At 43.2% G+C, this 15,789-nt stretch overlaps 1 protein-coding gene across 4 annotated transcripts in view; it reads right to left on the bottom strand.

Moving 5' to 3' along the window:
- DNAH3 (dynein axonemal heavy chain 3) overlaps positions 1-15,789 on the bottom strand; it is a 202,834-nt gene that overhangs the window by 113,211 nt on the left and 73,834 nt on the right. For all 4 annotated transcript variants that reach the window (XM_032242887.1, XM_032242886.1, XM_032242888.1 and 1 more), the window contains 6 exons: positions 13,415-13,531; positions 12,131-12,310; positions 9,965-10,101; positions 4,898-5,099; positions 3,013-3,105; positions 839-949 (listed from right to left, as the gene is read on the bottom strand). In XM_032242887.1, the coding sequence (XP_032098778.1) occupies positions 839-949; positions 3,013-3,105; positions 4,898-5,099; positions 9,965-10,101; positions 12,131-12,310; positions 13,415-13,531 (840 nt within the window). The remainder of the gene's footprint in view (positions 1-838; positions 950-3,012; positions 3,106-4,897; positions 5,100-9,964; positions 10,102-12,130; positions 12,311-13,414; positions 13,532-15,789) is intronic.

Consider the following 15,789-nt stretch of genomic DNA (forward strand, 5'->3'; position numbering starts at 1 on the left):
AAAACAGAAAAAGTTTAAAAACAGACAAACAAATCCCCAAATATTTATTGAGCATCTACTATGTGCTGGTCACTATGTTAAGCCCTGAAGATATAATAGTCAGCAGAGTAGACATAGCGTCTTCCCTGTAGGGTTTATAGCCTTGTATCTAAGTATTGAGTCATTTACTGACATCTCATTTAACCCTACCACAATATTTTGATATGGTATGACAATTCCTTGTATGTTACAGACAAGGAGATTGAGACTTGGGTTAAGTTGCTCATGGTCACACAGCTAAGAAGAGACAGTGTCAGGATTTGAACTCAAGTCCATCCAGGTCTTAACAGTCAAGCATTGGCATCAATTGGCTGGAAATACGTGTATTTGGATCTGAGGATAAGCAGATGCTTGAGTACACTTGGTCTCAGGAGAAAGCTGAAGGAAGGATGGGAGGTGGATTCATTTGGGAGGGAGTAGGGGTGATGAGAAGGAGGCTGTAAAGGAGAAGGAGAGGAAAATTATGGTCCCTTGGCTTAGGAAGAATTCAGGAGTTCTCCCTTGGTGGAAATTCTGCCAGGTTGGCCCCTAGAATCAAGGGTATAAGACTTAAAATCCTTTGGTCCAGAATTTCTGTCGTCTAGGAAGGACTATGAGGGATCTTGTACCATAGAACTCCAGGACAGCTCCAATCCCAAATTGTCCATCCCACTGTCCTTATGGGAACCCTGATGTCTGAGACGCTGAGTCCAAACAACTTTTGTTTAGAGAATAAAACATGGCTACTCTAATTATATGTCATTCAAATCCTAATGGATGCTTGGATCTCTTCTGTAAGCTTCACAGCAATCTCACTTACCGGTAAGGTATTTTCCACCAGAGCTTGGGACACCTCCTGGGTCCAAAAGACGGAAGAGACACAGATAACCACCTGGCCAGGCCACTGTAAGACCCAGTGATTTCGAGGGACCTGGAAAAGTGCAGCGGACGTGTGGTAGGATCAGTTCACGTGTGGTTTAAACTGGGTTTACAAAAACATGCCCCAACCATCTTACCCCGTCCACAACAAAAACAAAATCTTCCCCCATCCTCAGATGCTACAAGGTTCGACATCTCTGGGATTACTGATTTATGTCTTCCTTTCTGAGTTTTATGAAAAAGAAAATAAATCACCAATCATCTCATCAACTTTGCATTTTTTCCATGCTCTCATTCATCAAATTTTGCCATAGTTATACTCAAGGTGATGTTCAGAGAGTTCTCATAACTACTGTTTTTTAATGGCTGCATAATATTGCAGTGCTGAGTCACAATTTTCTTAGCTGTTTCCCCACCCCACAATTTTTTCTCTTAAGCTACAGATCAGGAGTGGGCAAACTATGTATAGAAATTTTTTCATAAATAGAGTTGTATATACAGTCACAGCCATAAAAAAGAATGAGTTTATGTCCTTTTCAGGGACATGGATGAAGCTGGAAGCCATCATTCTCAGCAAACTAACACAGGCACAGAAAACCAAACACTGCATGTTCTCACCCATAAGTGGGAGTTGAACAATGAGAACACATGGACACAGGGAGGGGAACATCACACACCGGGGCCTCTTGGGCGTGGGGAGCAAGGGGAGGAAGAGCATTAGGACAAATACCTAATGCATGTGGGGCTTAAAACCTAGATGACGGGTTGATAGGTGCAGCAAACCACCATGACACAGTATACCTATGTAACACACCTGCATGTTCTGCACATGTATCCCAGAACTTAAAGTAAAATAAAATTTAAAAAAACAAATAATAAAAAAAAGAAATATAGCCATGCCCATCTTTTACATACATTCTGATGCTTTTACGTTACAAGGGCAAAGCTACAGTACCCATTTACTACACATATATCTCTTATAACATTATGTTATATACATTAAATATACACAATACAATTTATTTTGAAAAATAGTTGCACTGGGAATGTGGCCTGCAGCACTGAAAATATTTACTATCCGGCTCTTTACAGAAAAAGTTTGATCTGAGGATAAAACTTGATAGATTTGATTTGCATGAAATAGCTTCATACCAGTAACTGCTTTTCTTTAATTTTTGATTCAGAACATGTCATAGAAAAAAGGATTGCTCTTTCATTTGACAATGCAAATATGACTTCAAGGGACAGCAAGGTCAGTCCCCAGTGCTTTAGTGTGAAGGTGTTAATTGAATATTGCTTTGTTCTGTGGGTCCTGGGAATAAGAAAGTAAGAAAGTTAGAGTCAATTGGCCGGGTGTGGTGGCTCACGCCTGTAATCTCAGCACTTTTGGAGGCCAAGGCAGGTGGATCACTTGAGGTCAGGAGTTTGAGACCATCCTGGCCAATATGGTGAAACCCCGTCTCTACTAAAAATACAAAAATTAGCTGGGCGTGGTGGTGGGTGCCTATAGTCACAGCTACTTGGGAAGCTGAGGCAGGAGAACTGCTTGAACCCAGAAGGTGGAGGTTGCAGTGAGCCAAGATCATGCCACTGCACTGCAGCCTGGGAGACAGAGTGAGACTCCATCTCGAAAAAAAAAAAAAAAGAAAGAAAGAAAGAAAGTTACAGCCAGTCATGAATGTTGCTAGAGGGTGGCTACCAAGTTATTCTGATAGCTTAATTGTCTTAAGCCTTACATCATACCTGTTTCCCTTAAAGCTTTGGGAACTTAATGAATTATACCATTCAGGGCATCTGTAAGGTAAATGAATGCTTAATCGGAAGGGGCTCTAAATAGACCTTGTGCCATTAATTCCATTGAAAAAGGACTGGTCTGTACAACCAAAGGGTTCCAGCTAACCTTCTTCTCTTGCATCACCTGCTTCTAACTTCAAACATTTCACCAGGAATAGGTTCACTGCCCCAGGATTCACAGGTAAAGGAAAGAGAGGTGCAGAGGGACAGGTTTTGGTAGAAGGCAGAGGGTCCAACTGAACGGCTGTTACATTCACCTTCTCCCCAGTGTTCTCTTTAGTGCACTAGTGTCCCGGCATGTGTACCCAGACTCTCGTTTACCTTGACATATGCTTCAATCCCAAGTCCAATGACTTCTCGCAGACTGGCCAGCATCATCTGCTCCACCTGCTGGAGCCACTTTTCCACCATACCCTATGTGGCAAGACAGACAGAGAGTGCAACAGTCAACCAACACCCAGAGGGAGGGAGGGACAGCAGGCAGAACACAGCTTTCTCTCTGGACACGGCTGGAGGGAGGCCAAAGGCTTGGCACCTTTTCAAGCCCATGTTCTCTTTCTCCCCATCCTTTTTCTTTTTTTTTTTTTTTGTTTGTTTAAGAGAGAGACAGGGCCTTTCTCTGTCATCCAGACTGGAGTGTGGTGGTGCGATCCTGGCTCACTGCAGCCTCGAATTGGGCCCAAGCGACCCTCTTGCTTCAGCCACCTGAATAGCTGGGACTGCAGGCGCATGTCACCATGCCTGGCAAATTTTTGATTTTTTCTGTAGAGCTTGGTTCTCTTCATGTTGCCCAGGCTGGTCTCGAACTCCTGGTCTCAAGAGATCCTCCTGCCTCAGCCTCCCAAAGTGCTGAGATTACAGGTATGAGCCATGGCACCTGGCCCCAGCCAATATTGTCTATCTGCTTTACACTTATTTCCTGTGTTCTCAGAAGTATATGCCTTCTAAAGGGGCAATAGGACTTTTATTTATTTATTTTTTTGATGGAGTTTCACTCTTGTCACCCAGGCTGGAGTGTAATGGTGTGATCTCAGCTCACTCCAACCTCTGCCTCCCGGGTTCAAGTGATTCTCTTGCCTCAGCCTCCTGAGTAGCTAGGATTACAGGCCTGTGCCACCATACTCGACTTTTTAGTAGAGACGGAGTTTCGCCATATTGGCCAGGCTGGTCTCGAACTCCTGACCTCAGGTGATCCACCTGCCTCGGCCTCCCAAAGTGCTGGGACTATAGGTGTGAGCCACTGTGCCCGGCCCATTTTTAGCATGCATTACTTTCATGTCATCTTCTGAAACAGACAACTTTTCAGAAGGCAAATGAAACATTTATGTCAGTTCATAAAATAAATTGCACTTTTTTAATGAACCGTTCTGATTCATGCATTATTCCAGTAGGTCTCAAACTTTGCTGTTCCTTGAAATCACTTGGAGATCTTTGAAAAATACTGATGACTGACTCCCACCCCCAGACTTCCTGATTTAATTGGTATGGGATGCAACCAGGTCATTTGGATTTTGATTAAAGCTCCATAGGGAAATTCAAATATGCAGCAAATTATTGAGTGTTAGAATTTCAGGTAACCGTAGCTGTTGACTTCAGGTGCTTGTAAGCTAGCTGGTGTCTGCGTTGGTAATGTGACTCCTGGTTGCTGCAGTTTACATGTGTGGGTAGCAAAAACAGCCAACAAAGCAAGGCTAAGCCTGCTTGTCTATTTCCACTTGAGGGTGCTGTCACTCAGCAGAAATGGAAGTAATTTATACTTTACTCATTATATAAGGACATATGTATGAAAACCTAAGTAGCATTATATCTCTCATTGATTCTATGATGTTTTATTGATCTTTAAAATGAGTGCCCCAGAAAGCTACCTGTCTAACTGAATCACTTTCAACTGAACTCTGCATATGGAAATCTAAACAGCATCAGTTGTTTGGATCTGATTCCTGCAACTGACTCCACATTGAGCTGGGTTAAAAATCCACAAATTTAATGCATCACGTGGCTTGCAGTATAATCCCTATCTTGGAGATGGGTACACTGAGACTCAGAATATTGAGTAACTTCCCCAAATTATTCAGTTGTTACATTGTGGAACCCAAGTGTTCCACACCCCAGGCAGTCTTGAACTAGGGTCCCAGTGCTTAACCAATATGCTCTCTGGTTTACTCTGTTATGGAGAAAAGAACCAAAAATGGGTAAGGGGAGTTACCTTGGCGTTAGCTGGGTAGATTTTCTGTATGAATGGAACAGTTTCTTTTTCGGAGCTGATCATGCCCATAATTTCCAGATTGTCTGTAAACTCGAGCTTGGCGATACCTTCAAAGCACTTCTTCAAGTGCGGCTGCACTCGGAGAGGGTCCTTTGTCTCTGACAAGATTTCCAGCAGCTCATCGTTTGATAGGAAGAAGAACCTATTTCAGAGCAAAGAAAGATAGTAACTGGAACCTCTTCCAAGAACTTCTTCTAGCAAGGTGACACTCTCCAACAGGTAGTCCAAACCTAGGTAAATAACAGCAACGTCCTGGGGTCTTCACTAAGGCCCACGCTCTTTTACCACTTTTCATCTGGGACTTGGAAGGTAGTTTACCTTTTTTAAAGAGATGAGGTCTTGCCATATCGCCCAGGCTAGGCTTGGACTCCTGGGTTCAAGCAATCCTGTCTCCTCAGCCTCCTGAGTAGCTGGGATTGCAGGCATGAGCCATGACACCCAGTTTGGAGATTTTTTATTTATTTATTTTTTGAGACAGAGTTTTGCTATTGTCACCCAGGCTCGAGTACAATAGCAAGATCTTGGCTCACTATAACCTCCATTTTCCAGATTCAAGCGATTCTCCTGCCTCAGCCTCCTGGGTAGCTGGGATTACAGGCATGCACCACCACGCCCAGCTATGTTTTTTTTTTTTTTTTTTGTATTTTTGGTAGAGATGGAGTTTCACCATGTTGGCTAGGCTGGTCTTGAACTCCTGACCTCAGGTGATCCACCCGCTTCAGCCTCCCAAAGTGCTGGGATTACAGGTATGTTGGAGATGGTTTTGACTCTGAGATACTATACATGATGTTAGCCAAAAGGCTGAGAAGCAATGGTTTTGACTCTGAGAGCAACAGAAAGAATGAAAGCTGGCATATGTGGCTTTAATAGGGCTGGGGGGTGTGGGTGCTATCAGTTGAAAGGAGCCCAGATAGAACAGCGATTCTCAACTCTGGCTGCACTTTAGAATCACCTGGGGAGCTTATAACAAAATTCCAGTGCCACAGTCCCACTGCCCAGATTCTAATAGAATTGGTCTGGAGGTGGGTCTGATAAAATCTGTATTTTTACAAATTTCAGGTCATTCTAACATGCAGTCAGTGTTGAGAACCACTGGGTAGGGGCAGGGGAGAGAGACTTCCTTGTCTTTCCTTCTCTCCATGCTTGCAAGAAAATTGTATAGGCATGATACAAGAAAGCAAATGTTAAGAATGAGCCTATTTACATGCAGAGGCCTCTACCATCTTTCATTTTATTTTATTTTTGTTAAGACAGGGTCTTGCTTTGTCACCTGGGCTGGAGTGCAGTGGTGCAATCATGGCTCACTACAGCCTTGGCCTTCAGGGCTTAAGCAATTCTCCCACCTCAGCCTCCTGAGTAGCTGGGACTACAGGCGTGTACCACCACACCCAGCTAATTTTGATTACTTTGTAGAGACGGGGCCTCACCATGTTGCCCAGGCTAGTCTCAAACTCCTGGGCTCAAGTGAACCATCCACTTTGCCTCCCAAAGTGCTGGGACTTTAAGCATGAGCCACTGCCCTCAGCTCTCTGCTATCTTTTAAATTAGGGATAATAAGACAATTTCATCTCTTTTTTAGGCCTAAAACCAGCAACAACAATCTTTCAGAAATGTTCAGTGTTCAAACCTGTACTGTGACCATCAGGCTGAAAGTTCTATGATGGAGGGATTGTGTGATTATGACCTTTACCAAATATAGTGGGTTACAAAAATGGCCACAATATTTACAGGTCCTCTTATCGAAAGGTGGAGCCTGTTTTCACATTTCTCAAACTTGAGCTGGCTCTGTGTCTTGTTTTGGCCATTAGAATGTAAATGAACATGAGTCTGTGCAAGTTCTAAGCCTAGGCATCAAGAGGTCATGATGCTTTCACACTTGCTGCTCTTAGGAGCCCTGTGACCACTACCATATGAATAAACCCAGGCTAGTCTTCTACAGGACAAAAGACATGTGGCCCAACTACCTGTTTCCCCCGCCAATAGGAAGCCAATGACCAGACAAGCAGTTGAGATGCTGACTGCCCACTCACTGCAGTCACAAGTGAGCCCCAATGAGACCAGAAGAACCACCCAGCTAAGCCCAGCCCAATCTCCCAACCTACAGAATTATGAGCTAAATACATGGTTGCTGTTTCACACTTCTAAGTTTTGCAGTCATTTCTTATCCACCAAAGCAAACTAATACACTGTGTCTACAATGTTGAGCAAGTAGAAAGAGTAATAATTATTTGTTGCTGACCAACTAACCAACATCCAATGAGAGGTCAATTTCTCCCACTTCCAAGTGAAATTCAAATGGGATATACCCTCTCTATGGATGCACACTCCCTCCATCTCCATCACGTGTTATAATAAATAAAGCTCAATGGCCATGAGAGTAATAATAACACATTTGTATAATTTAAAATTAAAATCTTTTTTTTAGAAATCTGTATTTTCAAGATGAAATTAAATTATATGGCTATCAAAAACATTCTCAAAGTGTTTACTGAGAGTGTTTACTTTTATTTCTTAAAAATGCACAATGAAATATTGAGGTATTTGTGTGTGTGTGTGTGTGTGTTCAACTTAGGGGAAATATGTGGCTCAGAGAGGTTAAATGCTGAATATCTTATCCAGACTTCCTGGGTATCAATTCTAGCTTGGTCATTTACCTGTCTTGTATCTTTGGGCAAATTATTATTTTCTCATTTATAAAACAGGGATAATAATAATGTTCCCAACCTCATAAGAGTATTATGAGGATTAAATTAGTTAATAAGTGCAAAGCACTTAGAGCAGAGTCCTGATGTAAGCTAACTGCTAAATTAGTGCTATTACTCATATTTTTTTTGAGAGAGTCTTGATCTGTCACCCAGGCTGGAGAGCAGTGGCACCATCTCGGTTCACTGCAACCTCTGCCTCCTGGGTTCAAGCAATTCTCCTGCCTCAGCCTCCCAAGTAGCTGAGACTACAGGCACCTACCACCACATCCAGCTAATCTTTGTATTTTTAGTAGAGATGAGGTTTCCTCATTTTGGCCAGGCTGGTCTCCGACTCCTGACCTCAGGTGATCTGCCTGCTTCGGCCTCCCAAGTGCTCAGATTATAGGCATGAGCCCCTGTACCCAGCCTATTATTCTTATTTTTATTAGGAATAACAAGAGTGGGTCTAGATCTAGAAGCCCAAACCTCAGGCATTTCCTGAGTTTAATCTCTTCCCAAGCCTTATGCTTCCAAACCAGGGTTCTTTCCACTATAATGTGTTGTCCAGTGCGAAAGCTATTAGCCACATGTGGCTATTTATATTAAAAAGTCACATTAACTAAGTTAAAAATTGGCTTCCTTAGTCACATCAGCCACCTGTAAAGTGCTCAGTGGCCACTGGTCTCTAAGGGCTACTGTAGTACTGGACAGTATAGACAAAGATCATTCCTATCATTGCAGAAAGTTCTATTGGATAATGCTGAATTGAATAAATACCAAAGATACTTCTCAGTTTCTCTGTTTTTTTTTTTTTTTGTTGTTGTTGTTGTTTTTGAGCCCAAATCTTGTTCTGTCACCCAGGCTGGAGTGCAGTGGTGTGATCTCGGCAAACTGCAACCTCTGCCTCCCAGCCGCCAGGTTCAAGCAATTCTCCTGCCTCAGCCTCCCAAGTAGCTGTGATTACAGGTGCCCCCCACCACACCTGGCTAATTTTTGTATTTTTAGTAGAGGTGGGCTTTCACCATGTTGACCAGGCTGGTCTTGAACTCCTGACCTCAGGTGATTCACCTGCCTAAGCCTCCCACAGTGCTGGGATTACAGGCATGAGCCAACACACCTGGTCATACTTCTGACTTTCTAACAAATCATTTTTTTTTTTGTAAAGAGCATGGAACTAACTTTGTCTCCACATAAAGAGACACTAAAATTCATGTTTCTTAAATGTAAATTAGGATCAAACACCCTAATCAGGGTCAAATGACGTGGAGCGACCATCAGTGGTGAACCAGACATGGGTGGATTATCAGAGCCTTCTTTCTTTCTTTCTTTTTCTTTCTTTTATTTATTTTCTTCCTTTTCTTTCTTCTTCTTCTTTCTTCCTCCTCCTCCTACTCCTTCTTCTTCCTCTTCCTCTTCTCTTTTTTTTTTTTTTTTTTTTTGAGACAGGGTCTGACACTGTTGCCCAAGCTGGAGTGCAATGGCATAATCTTGGCTCTGCCTCCCAGACTTAAATGATCCTGCTACCTCAGCCTCTCAAGTAGCTGGGACCATGGGCACATACCACCATGCTAGCTTACTTTTGTATTCTTATGTAGAGGTGGAATTTCTCCATCTTGTCCAGACTGATCTCGAATTTCTGAGCTCAATAAATCCTCCCACCTTGGCCTCCTAAAATGTTGGGATTACAGGTGTGAGGCACCATGCCTGACCTGGAGCTAACCTAAAACTCCCTTGACTTTCATGCAGAAGATTGGTTCTTGTGGGGAAAAAAAGTCAAATATGTATAAGCATACCTACCAGAAACTACAAAACTAGATGGCATAAAAAATTGGCTGATGTTTCCAAAACATATAGTCTAGGTGCTAAATGTTTTTACATGCATTAGCTCATTAATCTGTACAACAAACACATGAAGAAGGGGCCATTATTATATCCCAAATTTATAGTGGAGAACCTGAGGCTTGGATAGATTTCCTGGAGGCCTCAAGATTACTAAGTAGGAAAGCTAGGATGCCAAAGGAGGTCTGTTTAACTCCAAAATTCAGGCTCATAGTCATGACTACTCTATCCCTGTAATTGGGGAAAATAACAGTGTTGGTTTGGATACAACATGTGCATTTGACACCCACTGGTGTCCATTCAAATTCACACTAAGTAATGACCATGAAGCCATGCCCCATTCCTGAAAGCTGTCTCAGGGAATCGAAAACCAGGAAAGAGTATGGTCTAGATTGGTTGAAGCCAACTCTCAGTATGAAAAATGTAATTCTACCTACATATGGGGGAAGAATGTAATTCCAGATAAAAGAACAATGCTGGATACCTGGGGAAGAATAGTCTCTTCTTCTCCAAATAATTATTCAGCCCTTTCTGGATGTCCTCCAAGAGAAGGTTGGCTTCTTGAAGCTTCTCTGTCATCCGTGGCTGGTCGGCTGCCACCATAACCCTGCTATCTTTCACCTGGGTTCCATCAAAAAAGGGGAGACTCATCATGGGGTTCCCAAGTTCTGAGATTGGTCATTGTAATAATGTGTGACCGGATTATCAACTAACAGCATTCCTTATCCAGCTAATGCCTTCTGATCCCCCTACTAACTGCACAGGGGTGAACACTCATGGAACATGACCCTGTTCCTCTGATCATGGTTGACTGGGCAGGGACTGGGACACCTGAATCCAAACAAGCCCAATTATATTTTAATCCAGGGAGTTTAGAATCCAAACCATGACATTCTATACTAGTCGGGCTGAGTGAGGATCATGTCTCTTTGTGTGATGGAGTGGCAGAGCAAGCCAGTCTTGAGAGAGAGAGAGTGGGAGAGACAGACAGACAGAGAGTGAGAGACAGACAGAGAGAGAGAGAGAGAGAGAGAGAGAGAGACTAAAGCATGGCCTGGAAAGAGGAGCTGAGATCAGAGAGATGAAAAGAGTTCCTAAGAGGTTTCTGGGTTCTAGATCCATCCTTTGTGAGGCTTGGCTGTACTTTTTGGTCTTGGGTTCCACGAGAAACCTGTTTGGTCTTTTCGTTTGAGCTAACCTGAGTCAGTTTCTGTCACTTGCACCCAAAGAACCTTAACTAATAAAGAATTGGCTTATGCTGACTTGATAATCTAAATCTCCATTTATCTCACCCTCACAAACAAAGCAGAGAAGATAAATTCCCTTGGGGAATTTATCTTTTTAATAACAAAAAGGAAATAACCTTTTTAAGTGTACCTCAATTTGATCACACTTGACTTAGAAAAGAAAAATGATTTGACCTCCTAAAAGATGCCTCTACCTGCCTTGCACACCCAGTGAACTTACCATCCTTCAAGGCTTGATCCTAGGGTTCCTGCTTTAGAGGCAGAAACAACCAATCACTCTTCTATAACATTACTTTTTCTTTTCTTTCTCTTTTTTTTTTTTTTAGAGACAGAGTCTTGTTCTTTCACCCAGGCTAGAGTGCAGTGGCACAATCTGGGGTCATAGCAACCTCTGCCTCCCGGGCTCAAGGGATCCTTCTGCCTCAGCCTCTGGATAGCTGGGATTACAGGCACATGCCACCATGCCCAGCTAATTTTTTGTATTTTTAGTAGAGATGGGGTTTTACCATGTTGCCAGGCTGGTCTCAAACTCCTGAGCTCAAGTGATCCACCTGGCTTGGCCTCCCAAAGTGCTGGAATTACAGGCATGAGCCACCACACTCAGCCAATGCAGCAAATTCTATGAAGACAGAAATCATATTCTTGCCACCTTCAAGTGTTTTCTGATTCCCAGTACAACCCCTGGGTCATTGTAGGTACTGAATAAACATTTGTTAAATATCTGAGTAACCAAATGTGGATAATTGTTGGAGTTCTAAAAGGATTCTCAATCTATGAAAGTGTTATTGCATCATCCTGTAACAAATAAAACCTCGTGAAAAATGACAGTTTAATACAAACTGCCTATAGTTACTGCTTGGGAAGTGGAATTTCAGAAGGATTCTATTTGCTATGTTACATATTTATATTTGTAGGTTTATATATTTTTTTAAATTTTTTTTGAGATGGAGTCTCACTCTGTCTCCCAGGCTGGAGTGCAGTGACACAAGCCCAGCTCACTGCAACCTCTGCCTCCCGAGTTCAAGCGATCCTCCTACTTCAGTCTCCTGAGTAGCTGGGATTACAGGCATGTACCACCATGCCAGGCAATTTTTTTTTTTTTTGTATTTTTAATAGAGATGGAGTGTTTCACCATGTTGGCCAGGCTGGTCTGGAACTCCTGACCTCAAATGATCCACCCACCTTGGCCTCCCAAAGTGCTGGGATTACAGGCGTGAGCCACCACACCTGCCATATGTTTGCATTTTTAATAATAATAACTTTTGAAATTAGAAGAAGATATAAAAGATTGGTTTTGCAAAACTCCAGTTCATTTACAAGTTTCAAGGAAGGTGACTAGGATGCATAATGAGTAAAACATTTGTATTTCTGCTGAAAAGAGTTATTAGGGTATAAAAACTTACTGCTTGGGACATAAGCGATTTCCAGGAACTATCAACAATCCCAAATTTCCTGCCTTCTTCTGGCATCTGGGCAATAATGTCCTCTGAACTGAAGATTGGTTCCAGGTACAGCCAGGTGGCTTGGCATTTCAACCAGGCATCCAAATTATCTTGTACACGAACTAGCTTTTCTTCCCATTTCTGTGAATTTAGCATTTCATATCTGAATCATTAACCTGCCACTCTGCATCACAGGGCCACAGACCAAGCAAATGGATGGAGCCATACATTTATTCATTCACTCAGTCAGTCAGTCACTTGTTTAAAAAATATTTATGGAGGGTCCCCCTATGCTCTGGTCACTGCTCCAGGTGATGTGAACATAGCAATGAGTAAAACACACAAGAGCTTTGCCCTTTATGGAGCTCATGTTCTAGCAGAATAATTATAATAGTTACACACACAATCTGCGACAAGTGATGGTCTGAATGCTTTAACTACACAGAACAATTTAATCCAACAGCCTTACAAGGTAGATGTTATTACAAACCTCATTTTCCAGATGTAGAAACTGAAACACAACAGTTTAGTAATGTGCTCAAGGTCACATCACCAATAAGGAGCAGAGCCAGAATTTGAATCCAGGCAATCTGGTTACAGAGTTTGTACCCTTAGCCTACGTCACTTCTACAAACAATGAGCACAGGAGGCCAAACCCCTACCCTTGGGTAGCTTACATTCTAGATAACTACTGCCCATAAGATGCTTTCCAAATGCATGTGTATTTGGTGCATTCGAATCTCATCTTCTCTTTTGGCAGACAGTTGCAAAGGCTCAGCATGCCATATGCTTACTTGGATGGTTATTGCTTTCAGTCTTGCATCATTTATTTACTTATTTATTTTTGAGCCAGAGTTTCACTCTCATTGCCCAGGCTGGAGTGCAATAGCACAATCTTGGCTCACTGCAACCTCCACCTCCTGGGTTCAAGTGATTCTCCTGTCTCAGCCTCTCAGGAAGCTGGGATTATGGGTGCCCACCACCACGCCTGGCTAATTTTTGTGTTTTTAGTAGACGGGGTTTCACCATGTTGGCCAGGCTGGTCTCGAACTCCTGAACTCAGGTGATCTGCCCGCCTCAGCCTCCCGAAGTGCTGGGATTACAGGCATGAGCCACTGTGTCATTTATTCATTTTTTTCAATTAGGACAAAGTAACTTTCTTTGTTAACTGAACGTGAAAACCTTCCCCCTCCTCTGAGAAACCCACAGCTAATGAAACATGTCAAAACATTCATTCCCTCTTACCCGGCATTCTGCTTCTATTGGTTTGATGAATGGGGAGCCACACATGGTCTGGGTCTTTATCACATGATCATCGAGTAGCATTTGAATGTCATCAACTACACACAAGATGCTTGTATCCTGTAAATAAAGAGGCACCACCCTGTCAAAATTGTGAAACCTCCCCATTTTTCTTTTCCTTTTTTAAAAAATTTATTTATTAGAGACAGGGTCTCTCACCCAAGCCTGAGTACAATGGCTCGATTCTAGCTCACTGCAGCCTCAAACTAATGGGCTTAATCAATCCTCCTGCCTAGCCTCCCAAGTAGGTGGGACTACAGGCATATACTACCATACTTGGATTTTTTTTTTTTTTTTTTTTGAGACGGAGTTTCACTCTTGTTTCCTAGGCTGGAGGGTGATGGCAGAATCTGGGCTTACTGCAACCTCTGCCTCCTGGGTTCAAGTGATTCACCTGTCTCAGCCTCCCGAATAGCCGGGATTACAGGCACATGCCACCATGCATGGATAATTTTGTATTTTTAGTAAAGACGGGCTTTCACCATGTCAGCCAGGCTGGTCTCAAACTCCTAACCTCAGGTGATCCGCCCGCCTTGGCCTCCCAAAGTGCTGGGATTACAGGCGTGAGCCACTGTGCTCAGACTGGATTTTTAAGAGGTGGGGTCTCACTGTGTTGCCCAGAGTGGTCTTGAACTCCTGGTCTCAAGCAATCTTCTTGCTTTAGCCTCTTAAAGTGTTGGGATTATAGGCATGAGCCACTTCATCCAGCCACCTCCCCATTTTTCATGCTGATCCCTTAAAACCTCACAGCTCAGAACTCCACTCTAATGGGATAGGAATCTATGTCTTGCAGGAGATAGGACTTCTACTTTCTTCCTTGAAAATTTTCTTAAAGATCTTTAGGCTGGGTGAGGTGGCTCATGCCTGTAATCCCAGCACTTTGGGAAGCTCAGGTGGGCAAATCACAAGGTCAAGAGCTTGAGACCATCCTGGCCAACATGGTGAAACCCTGTCTCTACTAAAAATATAAAAATTAGCTGGGCATGGTGGTCCAAGCCTGTAGTCCCAACTATTTGGGAGGCTGAGACAGGAGAATCGCCTGAACCTGGGAGGCAGAGGTTACAGTGAGCTGAGATCGCACCACTGCACTCCAGCCTGGAGACAGAGCTAAACTCTGTCACAAAAACAACAAAAAACTTTGATTAAATAAAATTTTAATGGTTTTCTCTTGTTAATCGGTCTTTTATTATAGGAGTATTGGCTGTGAATGACCTTCATGATAGGTGAGGAAAGGGATCACACCTTTCCACCCCCCACAGCTTTTTGAGTGAAATCAAGGCACTCTGACCACTGAAACTGAATAGGGAAAGAAGTCACAAGTAGACAACATGCAGCTGGGGGAGGAGAGAGGCTTGGGAGCTTTTGGTTATCAATTCATATTGTACACGATAAAAACCAGGGGTACCTGAAAAATACAGATGCCCCAGCATTCTGAGAGTGGAGGAGCCAGGAAGAATCAACTGGGATTTTTTAAAGTATCCCAGATGATTCTACAATGCAGGTTTGCAGGCGCTGCTTTAAGAATCAATGGTTGGGCCAGGTTTGGTGACTCACACCTATAATCCCAGCAATTTGGGAGGCTCAGGCGGGCAGATCACTTGAGGTCAAGTGTTGAAGACCAGCCGGGACAACATAGTGAAACCCCATCTCTACTAAAAATACAAAAATTAGCTGGGTATGGTGGAGGGCACCTGTAATCCCAGCTACTCAGGAGGCTGAGGCCCGAGAATCGCTTGAGGAAGCAGAGGTTGCAGTGAGCCGAAATCAGGCAGTTGCACTCCATCTTAAAAAATGAAAGAAAAAAAGAACCAACAGTCTGCAGGATGTGTGTATCAACTTGTTGCCTCCATGATTTACAGCTCCCCAAGAGCTGCAGCCCTTATCCCTACCTCACACTCCATCCCAAAACCAAGCCAGACCCTAAAGACAGCTGAGCAAACACTTCAGGTGCGTGTACCTTCACATGCACTGTACAAACTCCGTGTTTTTTACAGTGCAAGCAAAAACAAAGACCTACATTCTTACTTTTCGAAATGTGATCGATATTATCTGGGAGCCTGTTAGATCTGCAGAATCTTAGGTCCCATCCCAGACCTGCTGAATCAGAACCTGCACTTTAACAAGGTCTCTGGTGATTCCTGCACGCATCAACATCTGAGAAACCCTAGTCATTGTCTGCCCCTGTGCTTCTGAGGGGACTGGGAAGCCTTGGAGGTGTGTATAAGCCTGCACCTTCCCTGAGGTACTGATTTAGAGGCTTGCTTGGTTCCTTTGCACTGAGAAAGCTTCTTGCTCTGAATCAAAAGTCCTTTCTGAAT

Source organism: Sapajus apella, unplaced genomic scaffold (assembly GCF_009761245.1).
Source record: "Sapajus apella isolate SASKATOON/1434 unplaced genomic scaffold, GSC_monkey_1.0 scaffold51, whole genome shotgun sequence".
Taxonomy (NCBI): Eukaryota; Metazoa; Chordata; class Mammalia; order Primates; family Cebidae; genus Sapajus; species Sapajus apella.